At 39.2% G+C, this 27,428-nt stretch overlaps 1 protein-coding gene across 1 annotated transcript in view; it reads left to right on the top strand.

Annotated features, from left to right (window-relative positions):
- Positions 1-1,201: 1,201 nt before the first annotated feature.
- Positions 1,202-27,428, top strand: part of ZFC3H1 (zinc finger C3H1-type containing) — a 37,312-nt gene continuing 11,085 nt past the window's right edge. Inside the window, exons 1-23 of the mRNA XM_010222277.2 lie at positions 1,202-1,864; positions 4,693-5,112; positions 8,426-8,490; positions 8,764-8,959; positions 9,144-9,370; positions 10,036-10,159; positions 11,561-11,658; positions 12,598-12,801; positions 13,333-13,497; positions 15,219-15,356; positions 15,778-15,896; positions 16,214-16,360; positions 17,329-17,503; positions 17,714-17,845; positions 18,522-19,070; positions 19,168-19,277; positions 19,972-20,103; positions 21,212-21,333; positions 21,762-21,863; positions 23,825-23,941; positions 24,773-24,956; positions 26,331-26,517; positions 27,040-27,231. Coding sequence (XP_010220579.2) covers positions 1,285-1,864; positions 4,693-5,112; positions 8,426-8,490; positions 8,764-8,959; positions 9,144-9,370; positions 10,036-10,159; positions 11,561-11,658; positions 12,598-12,801; positions 13,333-13,497; positions 15,219-15,356; positions 15,778-15,896; positions 16,214-16,360; positions 17,329-17,503; positions 17,714-17,845; positions 18,522-19,070; positions 19,168-19,277; positions 19,972-20,103; positions 21,212-21,333; positions 21,762-21,863; positions 23,825-23,941; positions 24,773-24,956; positions 26,331-26,517; positions 27,040-27,231 — 4,485 coding nt within the window. The 5' untranslated portion in view covers positions 1,202-1,284. The remainder of the gene's footprint in view (positions 1,865-4,692; positions 5,113-8,425; positions 8,491-8,763; positions 8,960-9,143; positions 9,371-10,035; positions 10,160-11,560; positions 11,659-12,597; positions 12,802-13,332; positions 13,498-15,218; positions 15,357-15,777; positions 15,897-16,213; positions 16,361-17,328; positions 17,504-17,713; positions 17,846-18,521; positions 19,071-19,167; positions 19,278-19,971; positions 20,104-21,211; positions 21,334-21,761; positions 21,864-23,824; positions 23,942-24,772; positions 24,957-26,330; positions 26,518-27,039; positions 27,232-27,428) is intronic.

Here is a 27,428-nt window from a genome sequence, read left to right as displayed (position 1 = left end):
TGACACAAGATAGGACACTACTGTGACAAGACGGGTGGTTATGAAAATAAAAGCACATCTCGTTTGCTTCATTCTTTAATTTGCTTCATTATTATTAATTCAGCAGTGCTTCCATAAAGAGGTATAATGGTTCTGGGACAAAGGAAACGGGCAAAACACCAGCTCACATTGAGAAGTCCAACTGGTGTGACATAATGTGAAGGCAGCACATTAACTATGGAATAAATCCTTCTACATTTACCCGGCAAAAAGACAGCAGTCTTCTCCAAGCTGTAGAAACCTGGCAAGTCTGCAAAGACTTTTAGCACCCATGCCCAATAAAAAAGAAATTCTCAGAAACTCAGTATTTTAAAAGTCTGGATTTGTGACTTTTCTGTAAGACACACATTTGCTTTATAAAAGCCATGGGGCTTATTTTAAACGTTTCTTCTTCCGCCAAAGTATGCCAGCTCTGCTTGCCTGACAACACCACAGCAGGAGGTGGGAGCCCCCAAAACGCAGAGACAGCGGGCATCAGAGTACTCTTAGATAAATCAAATAAAGGGCATCATTCTGCAGGAGCTTCCCTCCTTGCTTTACCCTCTCGGGTGCTCGCTTTTCATTCCCATTGCAGAAGCCATTGGGGCTGACCTGCACCTCACACCTCAGCAGGCCGAGCCCGCTTCTCAGAAACATCCCTCTGCAGCAGCAGCACGTAAGGAGGGAACTGGAGATTTAAGAACACCTGTCCAGCATCTGGGCGACAGCCGCAGGACCAGCTGCGTTTTCTCCCTTAGGAGGAGCTGGCACTGAGACTCCTGTGCAGGCAGCGGCACGCAACGCCATGGCTGTGCCGCGCTCCCCACCCTCAGCCCAAGCAGCGCGCTCCCACTCCACAAGATGGCCGCCTCCCCGCTCGCCTCCTTCCCCAACATGGCGGCCAGACGACCATGGACGCCTGCCCCCGCCCCCAGCGCCGGGCCGCTATAGGCCGAGCCAGCGCCTTGCCCCGCCCCCTCCGCCGGCGAAGCGGGGAACTACATTACCCAGAACTCCCCGCGCGGGCCCTTCCCCCCGCCCCGGGCCCAGGCCGCTTCTATCAGCTGCGTAACGGTCGTCCTGTCCCCTCCCGGCAGGCGGGGCGCGGCCTCGCGAGCGCAGCCCGGGCAAAGCTGGGCAGAGCCGGGCGGCGGCGCGCGGGGCCGGGTCGGACCGTGAGGCGAGGGGAGGCGCCGCCCCGCGCAGGAAACGAGAGCAGCCGCGCAGCTCGAGCTCTGCCTCGCCGGGACCGTTGGCCTGGGCCCCATGGCGGCGGCCGAGGCGGCGGCCGCCCCGGCGGCGGAGGCGGCGCTGGATCCCAGCGGGCTCTCGCCCAAGGAAGAGGGCGAGCTGGAGGACGGCGAGATCAGCGACGACGACAACAACGGCTCGTGGCCGTGCGCGGGCGGCGGCCCGGGCGGCGGCGGCGGGCGGCCCTACTCACGGCGCAGGCCGCCCCCCGCGCTCCGCGGCGGCGCGGCGCTCTCCTCGGCGCGCCGCTTCCCCCGCTCGCGCCACCAGCCGCCGCCGGACATGGGCCACCTGCACGGCCACGGCGGCTACCGGCCCAAGGAGCCGTTCCGCCCGCACCCGCCGCCGCTGCCGGCGCCGCGGATGCCCTCGGGCCCGCACGCGGAGCCCGGCCCGCGGCTCTCCTTCTGGGAGCGCAGCCACAACGCCCTGGACCGGTTCCGATTCCGCGGGCGGCCCTACCGCGGCGGCGGCCGCTGGGGCAGAAGCCGCGGCGGCGGCGATCGCGGGGGCAACGCGCCGGGCAGGCCGCCCGCAGCGGGCGGCGGAGGCTTCGGCGGCGGCCAGGCCTGGAGGGAGCCCTCGCCGCGCAAGTGTATCCTTGAGACGTGCGGGGCGGCTCCCGAGCGCGCCCCGGCCTCTTGCCTTGCATTGCCTTTCCTTCCCTTTCCTCCCCCCGCGGGGAAGCGGGATCAGTGCGGGGGACAGAGGCCCCGCCAGGAGAAATCCCAGGCTGAAACAAAGCCGAAGTCGCACGGTTTTCGGCTGCTTACTCATTTTTTAGCCCGGAGAGCATACATTGTGTGGAGTGGGGTCTGCGCAATGTGTGTAATTACCGTTGTATGGAGTCATAGGTGTAAAGCTCAAACCTTGGGCTCAGTTAATTTTCGGCATTGGGCAATGGAGGATCCAGCTGTTTTTTTCGGTTTTGCTTACAGCCCTTTCAGAGGGTGTTAACACACTGCTCAAGTTAAGCTCGAAGCTATTTTTTAAACCAAACTTGAGGTGGGCCTGTGTGCTCTGATTATGTTTTATGCAGGGAGGTGGGTAATAAGGGAAAGCCCCTTTTCTGTATAAAGGCACATGTGGAATTTTGCAATGTTGCTTGTGGGAGTTTTCCTGCTTTTGCCAGGGCTTTGGGCCTTGAAAGCTGCTCATTGGATTGTTCTGTTATTTTGGATCCAAGATCACTTACCTATGTCATTAGATTTGTTTTTAATGGCATGCGAAGAGAACATGTAAGCTAGTGGTAAAGACATATTCTTATTTAATTTTCTCTGGTAATGTTAGAAGCTTACTGAAGTCTTTATAAGAACTTTGCATTTGAGAATATTTCTCTTGAGGCCTTGAACAAGTGAAGATGTGATTTACCCAAGGTCATGCAGTAAGACAGTTCCAGTACTGAAAATAGATTTTAAGTCTCTTAATTCGCAGTGTTGCTCTAAGTACCAGAAAATGACTTTCTGGGGAGCCAGTGGTTTGTGGGGCAAATGGTCATCACACTTAACAGAGCTCACAGTGGTTGTTAATGTTAATATAAAATCTCTTTGTCCCTCATAACTAAAAGAGCATTCAGAAACTGGTAACTCCATTTTCAAAGCAAAAGAAACACATGAGAAAAATATGTATATGTTTAAGCCTAATATTTAGATACTATCTTCTGTTTAAGCATTGGAGTGAATGATCCAATGCTATTGCTCCTCAGTAAATGACATTCAATTATTTATGGGCTGTGCAGTGAAGGAAGAATCATGAATATCTCTAACGTATTACTTGCATTTTTTCCTGTATTTCCTGTGCCTTTTACCTAGAAGAGTTGGTATTGCACAATTCCCAGATAAGATGCTGATGTTAGTGGAGTAGGGGCATAATTTATGGACACGTGATTTCAGAAGAGGCCCTCGATCAGTCATTATGAGAAGGCTGGTGGCTTGGAGTGCTGTGTGGCTTTCTGCATGGAAAGTGAAATATTTAAGATATCTATTAAAGAAAAAAAAACATGCAGATATCTCTCTTACCCTTAGTTTCCTTATTGGAACTAGTACTCTGCACATGCTGTGTAGGAGTGTGTGACTAGAAGTGGGAGTGTAGCAGCGGCAGGATTTTTTTCTGTGGGTGCTAGCACTTAACAGACTTCCCCTGCTCCCCCCCAGTTTCTAGAAACTGTCAGATGAAGGTGTCTGGATAAGTGTTAGTGTTCTGCAGAAAGTCTTATTTAGAGAGAGAATTGTGGATTTTTGAGCCTGAAACATGGGACAAAATGTGACTTTCTGATTGTCATTGAATTCTGAACTTTTCCCTATATTCATATCTGTGTGTCTCAGCCCTCCATTCAGTATTGAATTCTATATGTAGAATTCTTAAAATCTTGGCTTTTGTGCTGGAGTTTTTGTATAGCAAAAAAAAAAAAAGTGGTATTACAGAAGTTGTTTTTATAGGATGCATATCAAGATTCTTCAAACCTGTGTTAAAGTTAACATAGTGAAACATCTAAGCTGATGCTACCTGTTGTAAGCAGAAGACAAAAAATCGTCATCTCTGTTCATCGGCATTCAAAGAATATCTATTTTAGCTTTGAGTTTTACTCCATTTATTGTTTTAAGCTATGACATTAGTAAAAAAGCATTTCAAGTTACTTGGTGAGTCAGCTGTTAGCACTGAAAGTTGAATGAATCAGATCTGACTCAGTGGTCTAAAATATCTTTTCCACGGGTTAATTTTTTACCGGGCGATTTAGCTTTCTAAGTCTCAGGTTAAGGTAAAAGAAACTGGACTGCTAGTAGGGAGAACTAGAAGGATCTTCTGGATGCAGATGGCCAAGCTGTGTTTCCACTGCCTGCCTTGGATGACTTGCCAGTGTTCAGCCCCTTTCCTGTTTTCTTGCCCCCCTCTCCATGTGATTGTTTGATGTTTCACCCTGTTTATTAGGCAGCAGTTCAGCTTTTAACTGTGCTGTGGCTAGATGTTAATAGCATTTTATGAAAGGATAAAATAGGAATGAATTTAGCTAGTCTTTTTCAAAGTGTCAAGTATGGAGCCAGTAGTAGAGCTATGAACTCTGGAAGTCTGACTTAGACTCTCAGGCGAGCTGCAGTGGAAGCTTCTTAGTGTTAGAGCTGCTGTTCCCAAAGACGCAATGTGAGCAAGAGAGAGAAGACTCCCAATATATATAATGTGTGATTATTATGTATATATATAAAATACATTAGGAGTCTCATAATAGTGTACGTGTGGTTTTTTTAATTATTTTTAACCTGCTGCTCTTAGCATTTTATTACTGACTTTTTCAAGCTGGACCTAAGGTAAAATTGAAATGCAATGTATGAGAATGAATTTTAAGTTCTGCTTGTCATAATTTTGTCTGTATTAGTAATATATCTGCTGTTTTAAGGTTATAAATAATTTTCTTAACTAGTAATTCAGCCAAAACTTTTGGAAGGTCCCCATCAAGAAAACAGAATTACTCTTCCAAAAATGAAAATTCTGTAGAAGAAAGTTTTGAGGATCTGCTCTTGAAGTATAAGCAGATTCAGCTTGAGCTTGAATACATTAATAAAGATGAAAGACTGGCTCTGAGCAACAGGGAAGAAACTGAGCAACAAGATAATGATAAAACTGTGGACACTGAGGACCAAATAACTGTAGAAAATGACAGTATTACAGCAGATGCTATAAAAGAAGTATCTCCTGAGGAGAAAAGTCAGGTTATAGCCTTTCAGGCATTTGAACTGAAACCTCTCAGACAAAAACTGCCTACTCCGGCTGAGAGGAGCAGATTAAAAAAAGTGAAAGAAGGAACAAAGCAGTCATCACAAAAATCTGAAGTCACAGAATCTAGCCAAGGTAAGTATTTGTAAAATTATTTTAGCTTGCTGTTTAAACATCTTTTATTTATTATTATCCATTTGGGAATGGACTACTACTTTAATGAGTATACTGGTTTGCTGCATTTTTAAAAGAATTAACTTTTTTATAATCAAAAGTCTGAAATGGATGCTTATATCACAAAATAAATCTCATGCATGTTTTATTTAGAAAGATTAATGCGAGGAGCTTGCTTCTAGGGCATTTGAATGAAGAAACATACGTCTACCTACATATATTATGTATATGTTGTCTCACAGTTATAAACTTAGTTGCCCACACCAAATCGAGTTAAGAAGAAATTTCGTGCAAGAAGATAAATTCTGTTTCTGGGTGCACAATCCCTCTCTTTATTTTTGTCAGCAGAAGTGTTAGGTCTTCTCAGTGGCAAAGAAATTTTAGAAGAAAAATAATGCAGCGCTCCAAAGCTGGATATAACATGTCTTTGAATTACAGCTCCTGAAAGAGCAATCATTAATTTTTATTTTTTAGTTAGTCATTCCCACTCATGTTTCTTCCAAAGGAGAGAGGGGAAAAAAAAAAAAAAAAAAAAGTAAATTAAGCCAGAAGTGTTTTAATAACATATACAACATTCAGTTTCTTTTTGTAAGAAACTTAGAGTTAAAACAGTAACAACCTTTTACTATTATAAAGGTCAAATGTAGCTTTTTATTGAAAGATTCTTTACAATAGTATTGTAATTATTTTTCACTGGGAGGCGGTGTGAGGAGAACCTTTTAAAACTATCAGCCTGATTTTGATGTAAAAATGTTACATCTATCACTTAAAATCTTGAGTATTTCCTTTGTATTTTAATTAGTTCCTTAAAATTGCTCGCAAGTGCAGTTAGTTTTTTTTTTTTAATTATAAAAGAATCAAAACAAGCCCCACACGTCGTTTATTACAGTTTGGCAGAAAGGGGAGGAGGAAACTTGGAGATTATAACTGTTGTTCACAGCAAAATCATTGTCTTCCAATTAAGAATTTTCCTTCTGATTTGCCTTATGCCTACTCATGTCTTTCTTGATGATGCAAAAATATTTCTTATTTTGAACTGAAAAGGAAGATAGTCTTTAGACATCTTTGTCTATATTTAATAGATGTATTTTTTTTTGGTAGCAAGTGCTTCTAAGACTTTCTCACTAGACTAGGAATAGAAAAAGGTTTATAGAAGAAATATATCTGAAGGGTAGAATAAGCATGTTGAATAAAATGGAGATAGTTCTGGACTTTAGGTGAAGAGGATGGTATTTCAGATATGTGAACTAATTAGCGAGAAACAAGTTGCCATGTTCAGCTGGCCTGCGGTTTAAGTCTTTGGGTTTTCTTCTAATTCTGTAGCAAATGAAGGCAGTTAGCTCAAACTGTCTATTCTTTGGCTTCACCTAGTTCCAGTAAATCAGGTGTGCTATGGCTGAGGGTGCACTAATGCATATCATGTGTCATGTTAGCCAATTTGTTAATGTACCTAAACCCTCAATTTGAGTGGGAAGACACAATAGTAAATGGAGGGATTAAGAAAGAGTACAAGTAAGTAATTAGTAAGGAGATGAGATGAAGTAGGGTAAGACTAGAACACTGAAAATTAGAATGATTAGTATCTTGAGTGAGTATAGGTGACAAAGCCTGTAAAGCAACTGAAAGAAAAATAACAGTAGTAGTAAAGAGCACTGAAGTTGAGAATGCAGGTAATATTAAAGTAGAAATAGATGCTGCAGTCTGCATATTAAGAGCATCTTAAATTTTGTACACCACTTAATGGATTGCATAAAAACAGTTTGAATAAAGATCAGTTTAAACCAGATGAGTGATGCTTTGTAAAAATATATTAATACAGGTTTCCAAAGCAGGAATAGCTGATGTTAGTTGCTACAGATTGATGGGTAACTGTATATTATATAATTCTACACATAGTAAGCATTCACTTTTCCTATGATAATTATTTCAAGTAGATATATCCAGTATACTGGATGTCTCTGTAGGCTGTTGAAGAACTTGTCTTAGTTCTAGAAAGTGAAACAAACTTCCCTGAGTTTTAATTCTCTACAGCTCAAACTCTTTTGGTAGAAGCTTTACAAAATGCCCTGCTGACTTTTCATTACTGCCTAGGCTGTTCTTCCTCTTCTGGCCTGAAAGGGTGTTTAGGTTGTGTACTATATCCCTATGCACATCACAGAAACTGTTATCACAATGAGTACCATCAGCATCTCTCTGCTTTCATCTGGGGATTGAATGGTGAAAATATTTTTGTCTAATGTTGTGAATATTTTTTCAGGTATGCATGGCTATTAGATATTTCTTTTTTGTACATATGTGTTTAAAAAGTGCACCCATGTAGAAGCAGGAAAGTCTTCAGCATTTGTTATATATCATTTTTGTTTTGGTATAAAGTCTTGGTGTATTTTAGACTGTACATCTTAACGCCTGTCTATCTAAATGTGGCTTTTTATAGATTTTTGGGAAGACTAAAAGTTGGCCTGAGTGCAATTTTATTTTCTACCAGGTTGAATTATGGGAAAGAATCTTCCTCTGAAAAAATGCTGGTAAAGGAAGAGACCTCCAAAACTCTGTATAGATGTTTATTCTTGCTTCTTGTTCCATGCATATATGGCTTCTGGATAGTTGAACACATTAACTGTGTAATGCTTAGAATGAAAGCATTACTATTTATTATCTGTTTCCAAAGAGTGACTCCTTTAAGTTTTCTTTGCGATGGAATGGTGCAAGTGTATTCTTATTCCAGCTCTGGGCCATTGTATTTAGTTCTGAAGTAGACCGATCACTACTTGAAATTGCTGCCAGTGGAATCTGAAATGCTCAGGACAGCAATTAATAAGAGATGACAGAGTAAAACAGCTGGAGGGGAGCCTTTTTTCCCCTTGGCTCTTTTTTTTTTTTTTTTGAAACTCTCTTTGCTTCTAGAGGAAGCACATGTCAACCTCAGGATGGAGAATTGTTTTTTTTAAAAAAGACTGGTTTATGGCATCTTGATGATGTAGATTTGTCAGATGCATTAAGTTTATATAAATGATTCTTAATGTGCTCATACATACCCAGTCCTATTCTGTGCCGTGAACCAGTGATATGAAGTATCTTCTTATGAAATTAATTCTCAACGTACTTCATTCTTCGTATTTCATTCTTTCATTCTTCCTATTTCATTCTTTCATTCTTCCTATTTCGTTCTCAATGATTTAATTTCTTATGAAATCAATTCTCAAAGTGTAGTCCTTTATTTTTGAGTTTTATCACAGATAACTCATTCAAAAATATGGTATTTTTGTTTTGAAAGGTGCAGAAGGCAAAGAACAAACACTAGCGCGAAAGCTTAGCGCTTCAGATGTTACATCTGAAAAGGTAAGAAAGTATTCCTCTGTAACTGAGATATATTGTGTTATGACATGGACAACTTTTTTCAAAAATTGTGGTCAAGAAACATTTTAGGAGAAAATTCTTAATTCATTCTTAAGAAACAATGCTGATTCCTACAGTAGGCTTTTTAAACTTTGCCTTGGTTAAAACATTTTGTTGGCAGACTTATAAAGACTTTTTGAATAGTACACTATTAAATTATATTTTCTTGACTTTGTTTTTGTTTTTTTCTTTCTTATTTTTTCCACCTTTTTAAAGTTGTTTGATGATGAGGAGGAGATGTCTGAATTACAGCTTAGGCTCCTTGCCCTCCAATCTGCTAGCAAAAAATGGCAGCAGAAAGAACAGCAGGTGATGAAGGAAAGCAAGGAAAAATTAACAAAAACAAGAACTGTAACACAGAAAGTCAAAGCCAGTACAAAGGCACACTCAACAAAGAAAACCAGTGCTACAGGTATTCTGTTTTATTTTATTAAGAAATGATCAGTAGTATGTCTTCTGGAAAAAAAAAATGGTATATTATGATCCTTCATACAGAACCCCTGACATCCACAGAATACTTTAGGCTCCTGAAGAATGTAGGATTTGGAGAAGGTTATAGATAAGGTATAGTTAATCTCATTTCTCTTTATTTAAAGCCAAGCAAGCTTTGAGGAAACAACAGACAAAGACATCAAAGAAGATACAGCAGCAAAAGGAGCAAGACAGGCGTCAGAAAGAGGAAGACCAGAGGAAACAAGAGGAGGAGGAGGAGAGAAGAAAAAGAGAAGAGGAGATCAGGAAAATCAGGGACCTGTCTAATCAAGAAGAGCAGTACAATCGGTTCATGAAGCTAGTTGGGGGAAAGAGGAGGTCAAGAAGCAGGGTAGTTAATTTATACTGTGCTCAAGTATTGTATGTTCACGAATGGTTTCTGCTTTCACACTTGTCTGCTCTTCCTAGTCCCTCCCTCTCCACCCTCCCTGCCTTCCCGTCTTTAAAAAAGAAAAAAGAAAGAAAAAAAAGTATTTCAGTATATAGTGCTTTAATCCCATTTTAGATGGGCATTCCCTTTGGTTTCATGAATTGTATGCATGCAAATCAGTAACAGATAAATATTCTCCTTGTAAAGGTATTTGGGACGAATCATGAGGACCAAAGAATGGTCTAATTTAATACAAATCAATTAACCAAATATTCTTGGGTTTCATTGCTGTTACATTGCTGTTTTTCTCTATGTTTTCAAAATTATTCTGTGTTTAGAGCTTCAGTGACTTTATTCAAAGTACGACCTCTTTATGGTTTGGTTCTGTAGTATTTTTCTAATCTGTCAAGATACAGACCTTGCTCAGATCCAAAACTGCAACCTGCTGTGAATTTGATTAAAAAATAGTTTTCAGTTGGCTCTTTTTGTATACATGGAATAGAATTGTATTTGTAAAGCAATTAAAAGACAAAATTTGATTGCCTTCTAAAATTCACCTTTAGTTAGTCTGTTTTAAAGGAATCATAGAAGACAGATAAATTAAGTATGTTTTTTTGTATGTTTAGTCTTCAGATACAGACCTGAGGTGGTCTTTAGATAAGCCATCTACGGACTACTCAGGAGGGATATATCAATATGATAATTATGACGAAGTTGCTATGGATACAGATAGTGAAACTAACTCTCCAGGTAAGTCTTATTTCCAGTTTTCCAATATGCTGGTTGATTAAAAACGGCTAAGAAGTATGAAACGAGTTATCACATGAGAAGGAAACTCATTCTTTTGAGATGACATGCACTCATATGGCTATAGAACTGTAATATTTTAAGGCCAGCTAATACTGACCTGTTTTTATGCAGGCTATTTTTCAGCATATCTGCTATTGTGATCTTTTGAAGGTCTTCAGGCGTATACTGTTGAAATTGCAATAATGTGAAATTTGTTGTTTTACATTCCAAATGTAAAATTTGTAAAATTTGGAAATTTCTAAAATTTCTGTACAATTTCCGTTGTACAGAAAGGAGAGTCCTCTGAGTATTAGCTGGGTAGGAAGCAGCTTTGCAGAAAAGGAGCTGCCGGACCATAGGCTGACCATGAGCCAGCAGCAGCAGGTCTCTGGGAGATAAAGGCTCACTGCCGCCTGTGCTCTAGTTCAGACACTATCCCTGGGAGCGGGGAGACTGTTAATGGAAGTGCTTATTCGCTCTTATAAACACTTGAGCCCTGCATCTGTTTCCAATATGAGAAAGTACTGGCTTACTGGAAGGAGTCTAGTGGATGGCAGTGAAGTTCACTGAGGACCGAAAACATGATGCAAGAGAAAAGGCTGGGAGAGCTAGGTTTGTCTTGAGAAGCATAAGAAAAGCTCTTACTGCACTCTACCTACTTAATGAGTGATTATAGAGAAGGCAGAGGCAAACTCTTCAGAAGAGTGTGCCACAGAAGGACGCAAAAACACAACATACACAAACTGTAATAAAAGAAACTCCAAGTAGAATCATCGTGGAATCATAGGATCATAAAGGTTAGAAGGGATCTCTAGAGATCATCTAGTCCAACCCCCCTGCACACGCGGAGTCACCTGGAGCACGTGGCATAGGATTCCTTCATAGGAGATTCCACAACCTCTCTTGGCAACCAGTTCCAGTGATCTGTCATAGATGTAAGGAAAAAGATTTTCCCAAAGAGCATGGTCAGATACTGGAACAGGTTGCATGGAAGTGTTGTGCTGTCTGCATCCTTGAAGAGATGAAACTTGACTGGATAAAGCCCTGAGCAAAACCTGATCTGGGGCCAGTCCTGCTTTTTGAGCATCTGGCTTGTGTCCAATGACTTCCAGAGGTTTCCTACAACCTAGATTATTTTATGAGTCTAAATTCGGGATCCATTTAAACTACTACTTTGTTCCATCTGAAAGTGCCAAAAAAAAAAAAAAAGTGCAGTCTTGCTGAAGCTTCACTAGGCATATTTTCTGTTGGCTGTTGCTATTCTCTTGCAGTTCTCTGTTCATTTTGTTGTAAGTGTAAGTTGATGTTCAATAATTACCTGTGCAGCTTCTTATGTTTGATAAATTTTGTTTTTAATTACAGTTTCTTCTCCAGTGCAGCCTCCTTTCTTTGAGTGTCCAGTAGGGTATTATCCGCCTCCAGTACCACCAATTGCTCTGCCACTGCCACCTCCAATTCCAGTAAGTGATCTTGGAAGGAAACTTTTGAAAATGTTAGCAATTCTCATTTAGTCTTGTTTCTAGTTCTAAAGTGAAGCTTAATTTTAAATGTTATTTAATACAGTTCTGAACTTTTTGTTGATTCCCTTGAAATAGCTGATAGACTTAGTTTGAGCCTAACTGAGCTACTTCTGGCTGATGCAAATTGCAATTCAAAGGAGGTTCTCTATTGAACTAAAAATTTCTTTTCATTGTTATTAGAACTAACGATTTCATAACAGCAAGCAAAACTTGCCTAGAGCACATTGGAAAATAAATCGAAGGTTTAAGCTTTAATCCTACGTCTTATATGTAGGGGTGCTTACTTTCTAGCTTGTTACCTAGAGAAAACAAACAAGTTGTAGCTCATTACAATCCTTCTTTCAAACTTTTTGCTTGTTTACTATGTGCTGTCTGTCTTTTCACCCAAGAGTCCATGTGACAATGGAATCTTCCTTTCCACCATTTTCTCTGTGTATTATTTTCATTAGGAAAGAAAGTCTCTCTCCCTTGAGATGACATATTCCAATTTTTTTGACTAAAATAAATTCATTGGGAGGGCTAAGATGAATTCGTAAAAATATCTCAAGAGCTTTTTTGTTAACCTACTAGGTTACTGGGTTTGTTAACCTACCAGCTTTTTTGTTAACCTACTAGGTCAGCCACATTCCTATGGCTAGATGACCTCTAATTCTGACTTCTCATTTATAGTGAGTTTGGACATACTCTTTCCACTGTCTTGGTAACCAGTCGGGATTTAGACCACTTTTAATGTTAGAGTCCACTGCAGCTATAATTAGTTCTAAACTGTGAAGTATTTTTGTAATTTCACCTCTGATAAATAATCCTTAAAAAAAAAAAAAAAAAAAACACCCAGTAAGTCACAGCGCTTTCCAACACTTGTTTTCCTTTTAATTTCAGCCAGTACCGTCTTTGAGTCAACTTTACGTGGAGGGCCTTTCTTGTGTTTCTTTTGAGCCCCCTCCACCTTTCCCACCTCTTCCACCTGAAGAGCCTGAGCAACCACCAAAACCTCCATTTGCAGATGAGGATGAGGAAGAAGAGATGCTCTTAAGAGAAGAGTTACTCAAGTCCCTAGCCAACAGACGAGCTTTTCGATCTGAGGTACTTCACTCTGTGCTCTGTGTGTGTTTGTGGGGTTTCTTTGTTCATTCAGGTTGTGTGTGGTGTGGTGTTTTGTTTGTTTGCTGGTTTTCTGCTGCCTAAAAACAAATTTCCTGAATTTCTATCACCCAAAAGTCTTCCCAAAAGAAACAAAAATAAACAATTGAAGATGTCCTTTGAACTGTAAGTTTCAGCTTCTGTTTGTTCCTGAAGGAATTCTGAAACTTGAAGGTAGAGAAGCATAAAATGGTTTTGAAAATTTAGAGCTTTTTTGTTTGTTGCTTTTTGGGTTTTTTTTTTTTTTTTTTTTTGGCAGCATTGAGGTCACAGGTCTTTAGTGTAGTTGGCCTGGGAATGAGTTCTGTGTTCTTGCATGCATTTTTGGCATAATCACAGGATTTATTTATAGTGTTTCATTTGTTTCTTAGAACTCAGAATTATGATTAGGGTGCATCTATTTTAAGCATACTACTTAAAATAGCTATGTATAATGTGTGTTTTAATGACTGTTTTTTTTATTTTATTTTATAGGAAACCTCAAGTAACAGTGGTCCGCCTTCACCTCCTGTTCCAGAGCACTTGCAGTCTGTGCCAAGAAGCAATCTGTCCGCAGTCAGTATTAATACCGTGTCTCAGCCACGGGTCCAAAATACGAAGTTTGTCAGAGTACCAAGGCCTCCCCGAGCAGTGATCACAGTAAGCAAATATTTGTTTTGTTGTTTTATTAAAAAAAAAAAAAAAAGACATTGCTTCCTGTTCTACTGAACAAGCAAATACATAAAAGCTTTTGTAGTGATACAGTGCAGAACACTGGAGCATCAATTAAACATATGAACTGTTAATTAACTTGATGATTGCTAGTATAAGTATAGATGATAACTGGTAGAGCTGACTAATTTGCACTGGCTAAAAATACTAATCTGTTTAAAATGCACACATCTTGAATATAAAAATTTTCTATATCCCAAGCTATTTCAAAGAAGCTATGGTCAAGCTAATGTTGGCAGGAGACCAGTCAAAAGAGGTTTCACTGTGAAAACAATTCAATGTGGAAACAATAACAGTAACTCCTATTAGCTTAAGCCCTACTGAAATCATTTGTGTTGTTTATGGTTTTTATTAACTGTCATAGTCTTTGGTATTTCTTACTAGAGCCTTTAGTAACAAGAATTCATGAGAACCTATTTTTTGATTTAGAAATTGATAGTTTTGCTATGTGGTCAGTACTTAGATATGCACAGGAGTTTAAAAATAAGATTGCTGAAATGCAGATTCTTCAGGCTTCTGAAATCTGATTACGTAGTTTGGGGAGCTTTATAGCTTTTGCATGCTTGAGTATGCAGTACCATATTTCAGAACAGGTTTTGACTTACAGACTTTGGCACTTCTCCTGTGCAGTTGAAGACCTCTGTCTAGTGAAATAGCCTCCTGACATGGGTTTGCTTATTCAGTTATCTCTTGCAAGCATTTTTAGCATTTGGACATTTTAGCATTCCCTGGACATTTGGAATCTGTTCACTACAGACTGAAGCCATGTCCTAGAACAGCATCAAGAGGCTCGTTACACCTGCGGATATTTCCCAGTTTAAAAATAGGTTTTATTTTGTGCTTTAAAAGACACTTGGAGACTTCCTGTTCTGATTTGGAGGTTAAGCTTATGTAACTGAATTTAATTGCCAGAGGCACCTGAGGAAGAAGACTTGAAATGTGACTCGAAATCACCTCTTTTCAGGCTGCAGCTACATAACTTCTTAAGTTAATGAAGATAGTCTGACTGTTTCTCCATCTTTCTGTGCTGGGGTTGGCGGTCATCTGATCTTCATTGAGCTGGTTCAGCTTGCAGTGTTGCCAAAAAGTGTTTAATCTTGTTACATGTGTTCTTCAAGTACAGTTGGTGTTCTGCCAATTTAACCGCCTGAGCAGCTTGCTGCCAAATCAGCTAAGTCCAACTTTTGCCCAGGAGGCATCAGAAGCGTGTGGCAAAGCGAGGAGAGTTCCTGCACATCTGCCCCAGCATTGCTCATGCAGGCTTGATTGTTACTTTTCAGTTGCTTACAAAACTTGCTTGCAAATGTTAATTTTCCTTATCACTGAAACAAATTATGAAGTGTAAATTTAGGAAAGTCTGAATTTCTGACAGTGGAGCCATAAAAATGCTACAAAAAACTGGGAGTACGTTGCAAATGTTCATGTTGCAGTATTGGGACTAGATCGTTAGTGGGGTTGCACATCTTACTGGTTTTTGGTGCAGCCTGCAATTGGTGTGTCATGCTGTGCCATACGCTAATAAAGGGATTTAACCTCCTTATTTTCTTGTCTTGTAGTAAGCATGTACTCACTTGTACCTACTTTCATATTTTGTTCTTGCTATAAAGCGTTGTTCTTTTCTCCCTCTCCTTTGCCTTCCTCCCTGACAGCTTCCAAAGCACAAGTCTGTTGTGGTTACATTAAATGATTCGGATGATAGCGAGTCTGATGGAGAGCCCTCTGACTCAACTAATAGTGTATTTGGAGGACTAGAATCTATGATAAAAGAAGCAAGGAGAAATGTTGAGGTAAATGATTCCAGTATTTGCTTATTTAAAATGATTGGTAGTGATTTGGTAATGATTTTGCTGCTCATTGAGAGTGTAAAGCTTAGAACTGTGTTGATAAATGCTGGATTATATCAGAAAGGGGAAGAAAGAATACACTACAATAGTCTGGATCATTACCTTGTAATTTGTATTTTACAAGCCAATTGAAGCATTTTTTGTTTATGAAAGATACTTTCTGTAAAGTATATATATCTTTTGGTTAAACCAGAATTTATTTTTAATTGCTGGTGGAAGGGAGAAAAACTCGTCTGATTTAAAAGATGAACAGCTTGCCTTGAACAACCTTCAATCTGTGCTGAAATGATTTAGAAATAGCTGTATTTTAAACTTATATTTTGAACTTCTGTGACTTGTATTAATTTGGACCTCTCTATAACAGGCCTCAAAAATGAAAGCATCTTCAAAATCAGAAAAAGAAAATGATCCCATGAGAACTCCAGAGGCTTTACCAGAAGATAAGAAGATAGAATACAGACTCCTAAAAGAAGAGATTGCCAAGTATGAATCAGTTTTATTGTTACTAAATTAAAATATATGTTGTTTGTAGTACTTTATTCATCTGCTTTGGCAATTGGAAGAAAAACAGTCCAAAATTCTTACCATTACCTTTATTTCAATTTTCTCCTCGATTTTTTAGTAATACCAAAGAAAGTCTTTGGTTTTGAACTAACTTGACAGTAGTTGAATGTAGTTCTGGAAAGCTTTCTTTAGCTAAAAATCTTGTGTTTCAGAGATAGTAAAGCAATTGGAATAGCCAACAAAGTGAATGTTGGTGAAATTGCTGAACATCTTTGCTTTTACCATCTGTGTTGTAGTCGTGAGAAACAACGTTTAATTAAAACTGACCCACTGAGGAACAACACATCCCCTGCAAATTCTGATGGTGAAGTTGATGGAATTGGTAGAATAGCAGTAGTGACAAAGCAAGTTACGGAAGCAGAAGCAAAGCTTAAGAAAAACAAGTAAGTCTTTCACTCTTGTCTTTGCCTAGGAATGAATCTGTAAATACATTTTTCAGTGAATAACTTTTAAAATAGAACTAGCCTTGCTTTTCTGTTTTCTTGAACTAGTCAGCCTATGCTGTCACTTTTTTTTGATGGTAACCTGTAAATAAGACTTTTCACACTATTTTCCACTGTTTTCATTCCATGTCTAGAACTTCATTAATACAGTAACTATGAAACAGGAAAACACAAACATGCTTTTCACTTCATGCACTTGCTTTGAGAATAAAATGTCTCATTGCTTCTGAGCTACGGTTGTTGGGTTTAAATGAATTAGTATTTTCTTCATAATAGGTATATTGTTTGAAATGTTTCCTTTTCTCCTTAAATATGCTGCTTTGTTTCTCACCCTTCCTCCAACTTACTGTGGAAATAGGTGCTTTGTCAACTCCTTTTCTGCTTTTCTTGTCGCATGGTTATTGCTGTGTGGAATTGCGAACAAGTTTTTTGTTGGAGAAAAGTTGAGGCACAAGCTTTCCCTGCTTTCATCCACCCACTTCGTCTTGAGTGTTGCTCTTTTTGATGCATCTTTAAACACTGTTGCTGTGGCCTTGTAATAATGGCTTGTGGTCTTCTGGGAGGGGGCGCACGTGCCCTAGGAATGGGTCAGGTTGTTTCTTTGAGTAAGCAGGTAGGTTCTGGGGTTGTTGTAAAAGTAAATCCAGCGTGAGAACTCTGCCGCTCGCTTATCCTCTGCCTGCCCTTACAGTTGAAACCTGATTTATACTGAGTGGCTGAGTTGACTTCTGAAATTGTGTCTACTGTCAATATATACTGTCTTGTAGATGTTAAGACTGTCTTGACAAACTTAGTTTTGTTTGATAGGTGAAAATGAGCTTCCTGCTTAGATAAGGAGGATTTGGGGTAAGCAATGGTAGACACAAGGTCCACTCTGAAAGTTTTTGTTATGGTTTTTATATTTTTAGACTCCTTTTGATGAAGGATGAATCTGTCTTGAAACACTTGTTGCAGCAAGAGGCAAAGAAGAGAGAAAATGTTAGAATTGCTGAAAATAAGATTAACAAGCTGGCTGAACAGCTACAAGCAACAGAGAAGATCCTAAATGCTAATAAGATGTTTCTCAAGAAACTTCAGGAACAAGTAACTTTAATTTTGCAGTCTTTGTGTTCTTAGGTACAAATGTTGGAATGGAAACTTTGATTTGAGGGGGAACTAGGCTTTCTTTGGATTAATCAGTATGTCAATTCCAATGTCTTTTTATTACATTTTGTTATGTGATGATGCCTGAAAGTTGCATCTTACTATCGTTTTCTTTTTTTTTTTTTCTTTTTTTTTTCTTTTTTTTTTCAGATTCATAAAGTACAGCAACGAGTTACAGTAAAAAAAGCTTTGGCATTAAAGTATGGGGAAGAACTTGCTCGAGCAAAAGCAGTAGCAAGTAAAGAAATAGGGAAACGAAAACTGGAGCAGGAGCATCTTGGAGTAAGTCTGCTGCATGCTCTTAAGCCACACTGTACTTGAAAAGCAGTAGCAATTTTAGATACGAAATGTAGTTCAAATGGTATTTCAGGCAAATAGGGAAAAAACTTCCAAAAGCCCTTTAAGAATCTTAATCTTTGATCCATATTTTTAAATAGTTGAGCAGAAAAAGCATTAAACAGTTAAATAAAAAAAAAACCAAACTGCTCTAAGCTCCCATTTCTTTTTTAGGGGAAAGCCATAAATAGATTGATAATAAGAGAAGTTGTATTTCTCTGAAGGGACATAACTTCCCAGCCTGTAGCCCTCAAGCACAATGTTAAAACTGTCTAGTATTAAAGACACTGAAGTGGGCTCTAATTTCTTTCTTCTGAAAATCAAAATATAGTAAAACAATGTAAATGTTTGATCAGGTTTTTTCTTTTATGTATTTTGTAACTCACACTTTTAAAATGCGATCAGAATTCTTCAGAGAACTTCTACATGATGTAGATCTGCATGTATGTCAATGGAATTATAACTTCGTGGTTTTCATGCCATTTATTGAAATCATCTGCCAAGAGAATTGAAATACGGTCTTATAAACTGAGTAAAATGTGTTGCCTATGTCTAATTTGCCTCCTCTCAATAGATTAGTAAATATGAAGGTGAAATTCAGGGAACTTTTCTTTCTTTTCAGCCAAGCAAAATGTTGAAATTGGAGAATTCCCCTGCATCAAGTCCAAAAAAGCATTCAGCAGAACTGATTGCACTAGAGAAAAAACGACTGCAGCAGCTGGAGCATGAATATGCTCTGAAGATTCAGAAGCTAAAAGAGGCTCGGGCACTTCAAAACAAGGAGCAATCAAATACTGTCCCTCACATAGAAGAGGAATCTGAATTTGCATTACCTCAGCCATCACTTCATGATCTTACGCAGGATAAACTCTCTTTGGACAGTGAAGAAAATTACTTTGATGATGAAGTTTTGTCTAATTCAAACCGAGAACGAAGGAGATCTTTCAGAGAATCCAATTCTTTTACTAAGCCAAATCTTAAACATATGGACACCCCAAAACAAGAAACTATGAATAAACTTTCTAAAAAGGCAGCGGAGGAGCCTGAGCTATTCCTTGGGTTGAACATTGAAGAATTGAAAAAACTTTATGCTAAAGCTGACAGCTTGAAAGAGCTGCTAATAAAAAGTACTGCCTTTGTAATGCCTAAGGAAGACCTGTTGTGTGGTCAGGTGAGTGTGTGCGGTGTGTGTGGTGGTTTTTTTTGTTTGTTTGTTTTTAATTAGGTATTACTGTGATTGCTATTTATCTTTTTCATCTGCCTCTTAGGAAATTTCAGTGGATATGGATTTTGTTACATCGCAAAACAAACAAACAGAAATTAAACCGTTTCCATTTGGACCATATCATAGCCCCCTTCTAGTATTTAAATCCTACAGGTATGAGGTTTATAACAGTTCTTTCTATCTCTGTGTATATGCGATAGTTTTGTCAAAGTCTTCACTATTCTTCTTTTGTACACATCTTGATGCTAAAGATAAATTTTAGTTAGAAATTTGACTATCCTGAGACAACTCTCATTCAGAGAATCTTATAATTGTAGCTACTTTCTACCTGTTATGTGGGGTTCCTTACTTCTGTATAGTATGCTGGTTTTATAGTTTATTGCATTCTGGTTCTTGTAAGTGGATTTGCTCTCTGGAGTAACTGAATTCAATAGCAGTGGTTAGAACAGCAGTGGTTATCTGTAAACAAGTGTGTTTAATGTAGTTTATGAAAACCTTGCTTCCTGAAGGAGTTAGGAGTCTTGAACTTGACAATATCCACTTGAGCTACAGATTAAAAACAAGTATCTCTCTCCTCAGCTCAGACTGTTTTTTATTTTTAAGGGAGAACAAGGTGATAGAGCAGAATCTGTAATTTGAGAAATAGTTTATTTCTCCCTCTCCTCTTCTTCCTTCTCCCACCTTTTCTTCATCTCCTCCTCAAAAGTCTGCAATGTTGATTGTAGTACAGTTTGGGAAATATGAGACTTAGTACTGATGACATATTAACTTTTTAAAATCTTTAGTTTAATAAAAATGATGTTTTGGTTTATATGCTTTGTCGTAATAATTTACTGTTTAATTTTAGGTTTAGTCCATATTTTCGAACCAAGGAAAAGCTATACCTCAGTTCTGTAACTCATAGCAATATGATTGAGCCAAAACAGTGTTTCTGCCGTTTTGATTTAACGGGCACGTGTAATGATGATGATTGTCAATGGTGAGTTCTGTTTAATTTGTTCATTTGATGTAAATGTTTGTTGCAGATATCTATCTGGCTTGCAGACCAATAAACATGTTCTTCGTTTATTTGAAAGGTTTGAGTTTATGAGCCTATGGGCAGATTCTAGAAAAGTAACTTTAAAATGCTCATACCCTGCTGCAGATACTTAGCTGGAAGGGAAAGAAGGTTGCAACTAGTCTGTGAAGAAAGAAGGCCCTTTATGTATATGTGTGTATATGTATTTATATATATTTATAATATATATAAAAATGTATAATTTATTTTTTTCAAAGTAGAGACTGCTAGAGAATACTTCACTATTTCAGTACTTGGTACTCTAGAGTGGACTCCTTGCTTTGTAGCGTCAGTGTAACTGCGGACTTATAATGGAACAAAAGGGAGTGATCAGTACTGCAAAGCACAGTAGGAATATATCTCATGTTCTTAAGCAAAATAAACCATGCAGTGAATATTATGTGATTGTAATACTGGAATTCAGGCTTTCCAGGAAAATATTGGCTAAGGTTGCTTGTTTGAAGCCTAATGATAAATCAGATTTAAAAATATTTTGCTGAAGAACCAAGTCCAATATATTAAAAGAAGTTCATACAAGAACAAATAGATGTGAATCAATCTCAATTTGGAAACTCGTAGCTATTGGAACAATACAATAGCAGTAAACGTCATTTGTCTTCTGCTCCTCTTTGTGTCAGAGTTTTTGAATCAGCTCTAGCTGTATCAAATAAAACTTTGAATCCTTTATCCACAGTGGTCTGTGGTTTTGGGTTTTTTTTAGACTTTTCTGGTTCAGATAAACATAGTTATGCTGTGTTGCATCGGTAGAAAACCAGACCTCTAGAAAAGTAGAGATTTATTTCAAAGAACAGGGCTGTACTGAAATAATGAGAACTACATTTAAGTAATGATGCAAACTTGAATTTAGAGAAGGCCTAGAAATCTTTATTAGAAATTTCAGAGCAAACTATGTTGCTTTCAATGAGTATCACTTGCATACATACTATAAGCAACTTTCTAATTACAGGCCTTTTAAAATTATAACTGTGATTTAAACTATTTTAACTTCTTATTTTCTTGTTTATTTCAGGCAGCACATGAAAGATTGCACTCTTAGCCGAAAGCAGCTGTTTCAAGATATTCTGTCTTACAACTTAGAGCTGATCGGTTGTTCCGAAAGAAGCACTGATGATGAAATCAGCGCTGCAACAGGTTTTTAAATAATACTTTCCTCACTTTTAGTTTCAGAGATTGATTTCTGGAGGGAATGGCCTTCCTAAAAGATTTGAGTTCAAGAATTTTAATGATTAATATAATGCAATGTGTAAGATAGTGCTGAAAAAAAATACATATCCAGTGTGGCTTTCAGAATAAGGGATCGGGATGCATGAGGGAATGTGTTATGTGACTCTGGAACTAATCTTTTTTGGTAAAGTTGGAATTATGTAGTAATGTTGTTGGGACACAGGCAAACTGCCTAACCATAACTTGTTCACTTTTCATTTTTGTGTTCTAGGATGTTAAACTACCATGCTGCTTAAAGCAGTCAAAATTCACTGGTGAGGCCTGGGTGGTTGAATTGCTCTTGATTTACCTGCTTTCATTTATGTGTTTAAGATAAAAAAAATTTCTTATTTCAGAAAAATATGTTGAAAAACTTTTTGGTATAAACAGAGATCGAATGTCAGTGGATCAGATGGCTGTTCTTCTGGCTAGCAATGTCAATGAGAGTAAAGGTCATAGTAAGTAACTTTCTTCATACATTAAATACAATAGACTTGGGTTTTTGTTTATATAGATACTTTAATGACTTCATAACCTAAGAATATTCCTTTCTTTGTCTCTTCGTTTGTCTCAGTATAGTAAATTGTACTTACAGTAAATTCAAGACAGTAGGGTTGTTATAAAGTAATGTAATAATTTCTGAGCCTAGTGTGAAAAACGTTTGGGTCAGAGAGCACCTAAGAAACCTCGATACCCACAAATCCATGGGCCCTGATGGGATGCACCCCAGAGTGCTGCGGGAGCTGGCAGAGGTCATAGCTAAGATGCTCTCCATCATCTTTGAAAGATCCTGGAGAACGGGGGAGGTGCCGGAGGACTGGAAGAAGGCCAATGTCATGCCAGTCTTCAAAAAAGGCAAGAAGGAGGACCCAGGCAACTACAGGCCAGTCAGCCTCACCTCCGTCCCCGGAAAAGTGATGGAACGGCTCATACTGGCCGTTGTCTCCGGGCGCATGGAGGACAAGAAGGTGCTCAAGAGTAGTCAGCATGGATTCACCAAGGGGAAATCTTGCTTGACTAAGCTGATAGCCTTCTATGATGGAATGACCAGCTGGATAGACGAGGGGAGAGCGGTGGATGTTGTCTATCTCGACTTCACCAAGGCTTTTGACACCGTCCCTCACAACATCCTCCTGGGCAAGCTCCGAAAGTGTGGGATAGATGAGTGGACAGTGAGATGGATTAGGAACTGGCTGGATGGCAGAGCTCAGAGGTTGATGATCAGCGGTGCCAAGTCTAGTTGGAGGCCTGTGGCTATTGGTGTCCCCCAGGGGTCAGTCCTTGGTCCAGTCCTGTTCAATTTATTCATCAATGACCTGGATGAAGGCACAGAGTGCTCCCTCATCGAGTTTGCTGATGATACCAAACTGGGAGGAGTAGCCGATACCCCAGAGGGCTGTGCTGCCATCCAGAGGGACCTGGACAGACTGGACAACTGGGCGGTGAAAAACCTCATGCAATTCAACAAGGCCAAGTGCAAGGTCCTGCACCTGGGGAGGAATAACCCCAGACACCAGTACAGGCTGGGGACCGACCTTCTGGAGAGCAGCTCTGCGGAGAAAGACCTGGGTGTCATGGTGGACGACAAGTTGACCATGAGGCAGCAGTGTGCCCTCGTGGCCAAGAAGGCCAATGGGATCCTGGGCTGCATTAAGAAGAGCATCTCCAGCAGGTCGAGGGAGGTGATCCTGCCCCTCTACTCAGCCCTGGTGAGGCCGCATCTGGAGTATTGTGTCCAGTTCTGGGCTCCACAGTACAAGAGGGATGTGGAGCTGCTAGAGAGAGTCCAGCGCAGGGCTACGAGGATGATCAGGGGCCTGGAACATCTGCCCTATGAGGAGAGGCTGAGGGAGCTGGGCCTGTTCAGCCTGGAGAAGAGAAGGCTGAGAGGGGATCTGATCAGTGTCTATAAGTACCTCAAGGGAGGCAGTGAGGAGGATGGTGCTGGTCTCTTTTCCCTGGTGGCCACCAACAGAACTAGAGGTAATGGCCGGAAACTGAAGCACCAAAAGTTCCACATGAACTTAAGGAAAATTTTTTTAACCGTGAGGGTGACAGAGCACTGGAACAGGCTGCCCAGAGAGGTTGTGGAGTCTCCTTCTCTGGAGATCTTCAAAACCCGCTTGGATGCAGTCCTGTGTCACGTGCTCTAGGTGACCCTGCATGTGCAGGGGGGTTGGACTAGATGACCTCTAGAGGTCCCTTCCAACTTTAAGCATTCTATGATTCTATGACATTTACATTAAAAATATGCACTTATAAACATGCACTTAACCTTAACAGGTTTAAGCCTTAGTGAAACTTGTGTTCTTCTGTAGTCCTCAAATAATGTTTTTGTCTAATATTATTATCAGAAAAAAGTCTTCATTTTGAGTATGGGAAAGTAAAAGACAATTTCTACTACTTTGGTTGTATACAGCACCTCCCTTTACAACGTGGAAAGATAAGAGGAAATGGAGACCCAAGTACTGGAGAAAACCTCCATTGGAGAGTAGCAGCAGTGAGGAGGAACAATTCCTCGGACCTATTAAATATGGTAATCCAAAAGTGTAGCACACAAAGGACAAAATACCAACCTGCTTTTTCCCAACTTGTAACTTTTAAAGTTGTCCTTCAGTGAAAATTTTTTGTTTTCTTTTTCTTTTTTTGCTTCTTACTTCGTTCATGCAAACTTCCCTTTGCCTTTGCTTTTTGAGTGCAGTTTTGACCCTAATTCATTCTAAAGAAATTATATGTACTCTAACTTATGCTAATAGAATACACATTTAGAAGTTTAGATGGAATTTTAATTTAGACCTTCTTGAAAGGAGCATAAGCAATCATTCCCTAGAGTGTTGCAGCTTTGTTTGTAGACTTAGTTGATGTTTCAGAACCATAAGAAGTGATCAAGTTCCATGTATTTGGTCAGTTTACACTGGATAAAGTTAGTATTTCGAATTGAGGCCAGGAGAGAAAAGCTGTTTCAGTATTTGAAGTTTTGAATGTTGCTTTGAGCATCACAAGTTTTTGCTTGTGACTCATGCAGGTGAGCGCTTTAGGTTCTGCCTGCAAATCCTATAAGAAGGATTTTGAGAGGCTCAGAATTGAGGCAAATAAACTTTGTCAGATCTCTTCCCTATCTAATGTTACCCAATGAGCTGCCTCAGTGTGTGTGCTTTGATAAAAGCACCTTTTTGCTACTAATTTCTTGCCCTCATCTTGGAAGCACAACTAGTTTTCTGTGCAATACAGAATTTTAGAGGGTGCAGAAATAACTGTATTTCACCATGGTTGATGGTGTATTTGAAACCTGTAAAAAAATATATATATATCAGCTCTAACCTGACAGGCTGTTTGCATTTTGAAAAGAAACCACTTTTATTTGCAGCTCACCCCACGGAACATAAAACAAAGGTTCCAGCTCTTGATGCTGTGGTGACTCCAGATGATGTTCGATATTTTACAAGTGAGACTGATGACATTTCCAACTTGGAGGCAAGTGTTCAAGAAAACCCCTGTGATGTACAACTTTGGATTAAACTTGCATACAAATACTTAAATCAAAATGAAGGGTAAGTCTTTGGCATTTTTAGATTTGCATTTTTTTTTCCTTTTACTCTGGCTATTATAATCAATTTTTCTGATGTGAAAGAACTTTCAGTGGCAAAATAACAATTTATCACTTTAAAGGCAGGTTAAAATAAGTTTTCTACTCTGTGAAGTGTGGTACTTGGGTAATAAATTGCACTGGCAGTATAGGTAGGTTTTGATTCAGAATAGAAGTGGATCAGGAGCGATCATTGTTTGAGTTTGAAAAGAGCGCAGTCTCATGGATTCCCAAGATTACAGTGCAGTATTTTTCTTTTGGGGATAAGACAGATCAACGAACTTTAAATGAGTTTGTCTTCTCTGCAGTGTGAATGGTTGAAATGTTTAAAACAACTTGTATCCATAGGATTTGTGACAAGGACAATTCTGCCATAGAGCTCGCTCTATGTAGAAATCACCCACTGAGCACTCAGTTTCTTTTTTTGTAGTTTTCTTTACTTTTGGGTTTCTAAAGAAAATCTAAAAGATTTCTTTTAGGAAAAAAAAACAGAATAATCTAAAAAGTGGGGAAGAGCGTGGGTGTTTTTCTTCGTTTGAGGTGAAGTGTAGCTGGAAAAAGCCAAAGAAAAGAAGGTTTTTTCTGAATGTGCAGTGCTGAGAAGAGAGAACAAAGGTTTGAGTCTTGTACATTTTTAGTCTTATTTTGAAACACATTTTTTTCCATTCTAACTGTCTAGGCAGAATTATTTTTAGAGTATGTGTGGCCTCAGAAGTTTTCTGTGGTTTTATGGAAGTTTGATATTTATAAACTAAGGGTTAGCTGCGTGGTTTGCAGTGTAGTCAGCTGTTTGAGCTAATCTTGTATGACTTTAGTGGTACCAGCTCATGAGTTAGCTCAAAAAGTAGCACCCTAGGAACAAAGAAAACCTGTATGACATGCATAGAAACTTGGAATAAAGGCTTGCTTTGGTGGATACAGAATGTGAATTAAATCTTAACAAAAATCATCTAACTTACCTGACTAACTCTTGGAAATATTTTTACTTAAGCTTTGAGTCAATATGATCTGAATATGATCTGAATTGTCCCTTTATACAGATTCAGAATGAGACTTCTGCTTATGGATGAATATTACCCATTTTAATTGAATTAGTAGCACCTTTGAATCAGATTTTTTCTTTTAAAAAGAAAAAAAAACTTTTCATGCCCTATAATTCATATTTTTTAGAGAATTTATGGTGTAAAGAACAGCATGTGTTAACCTAATGACCAGCTGTCACTGTCCTGTTAGTTACAATCATCTATTTTTGTATTTCATCTTGTATGAGTCCTGTTAACAAAACTATGATGTAGTGGAGCAATTCAGTGGGTGTGACTTTTTTTTTTCCTTTTTACAGCTCATCATCTGAATGTTTAGATTCTGCTTTAAATGTTTTGGCTCGAGCCCTTGAGAACAACAAAGAAAATTCTGAGATTTGGTGTCATTACCTCAGACTCTTTTCAAAAAGAGGAACCAAGGAAGAGATGCAGGAAATGTGTGAAACAGCAGTGGAATATGCTCCTTCTTATCAAATCTGGTGGACAGTAAGTAATAGGCCTGTGAAATATCTGTGCTGTAGAAGCCCTGGGATTTTTGCATGTACAATGGAAAAAGTATGAAAGGGAAAGGCTGATTTAAGTTAACACCAGAGTCTTCTGAAAACTGCAGATGTTGCTCAGAAAATGAAGTATTTCAAAGTTTCATTTGAAGGATGTTTGTAGAAATTGCCACTTTTTCTCAGATATTCAAAAATCAAGGTGTTGCATTTCTTGAGGAAAAGTTTGGGGAATAGGGGGTGGTTTGGTTTCTCTTGAAAAAGTACATTGTTTTACCTTAATTTTCTATGGCTCTAAGTATTTGATCTTTAAGGATCAGTAACCTGAATTTTGATCTAATTTTTAAGCTGAAATTTGAGACCTAGTATGACAGTTTGATGTGTAGAAGGAAGTACAGTTTGTAGGGTGGCAGAAGCCATCTTCATACAAAGCTGTGGTGTGATTCTTCTGCTTTTTAAACTTTAACTTGGAAACTTTATTCTGACTTCCTTATATGAAATTTCTCTCTAGTTTTTGAATCTGGAGAATTCCTTTGATGGAAAAGACTATGTGTGTGGGAGGATGTTACGTTTCCTAATGGAGAGGTCAGGGGGAGAAGAAAACCCCGATGTTCTGTCCTTTGAGCTGCTGGAGACTCTTCTGTACCGGGTTCACTTAAGCCTTTTCACAGGAAGGCATCAGAATGCTCTTGCTCTGCTGCAGGTAACCTCCAAATTAACTGGCTTCCCATGTTTGTCTTTGTGGTGCCTGTGCCTCCAGCAGTTGCAGCTTTGGAAGAGCTCTTCCCTCAGCTCTTTAGTTGCTGAAATTCTTAGAGACTTCTGTTGCAAAGTATGATGGCAGTGTAAACTTTGGATGTACCTTTTTCTTTGTTCCCTGGTTTTCTATTAGCTACCTGA

Source organism: Tinamus guttatus, unplaced genomic scaffold (assembly GCF_059628265.1).
Source record: "Tinamus guttatus ecotype Peru unplaced genomic scaffold, ASM5962826v1 Tinamus_guttatus_pri_ptg000171l, whole genome shotgun sequence".
Lineage (NCBI taxonomy): Eukaryota > Metazoa > Chordata > Aves > Tinamiformes > Tinamidae > Tinamus > Tinamus guttatus.
Note: the sequence above shows the minus strand (reverse complement) of the source record. Positions and strands in the feature narration are given on the sequence as shown.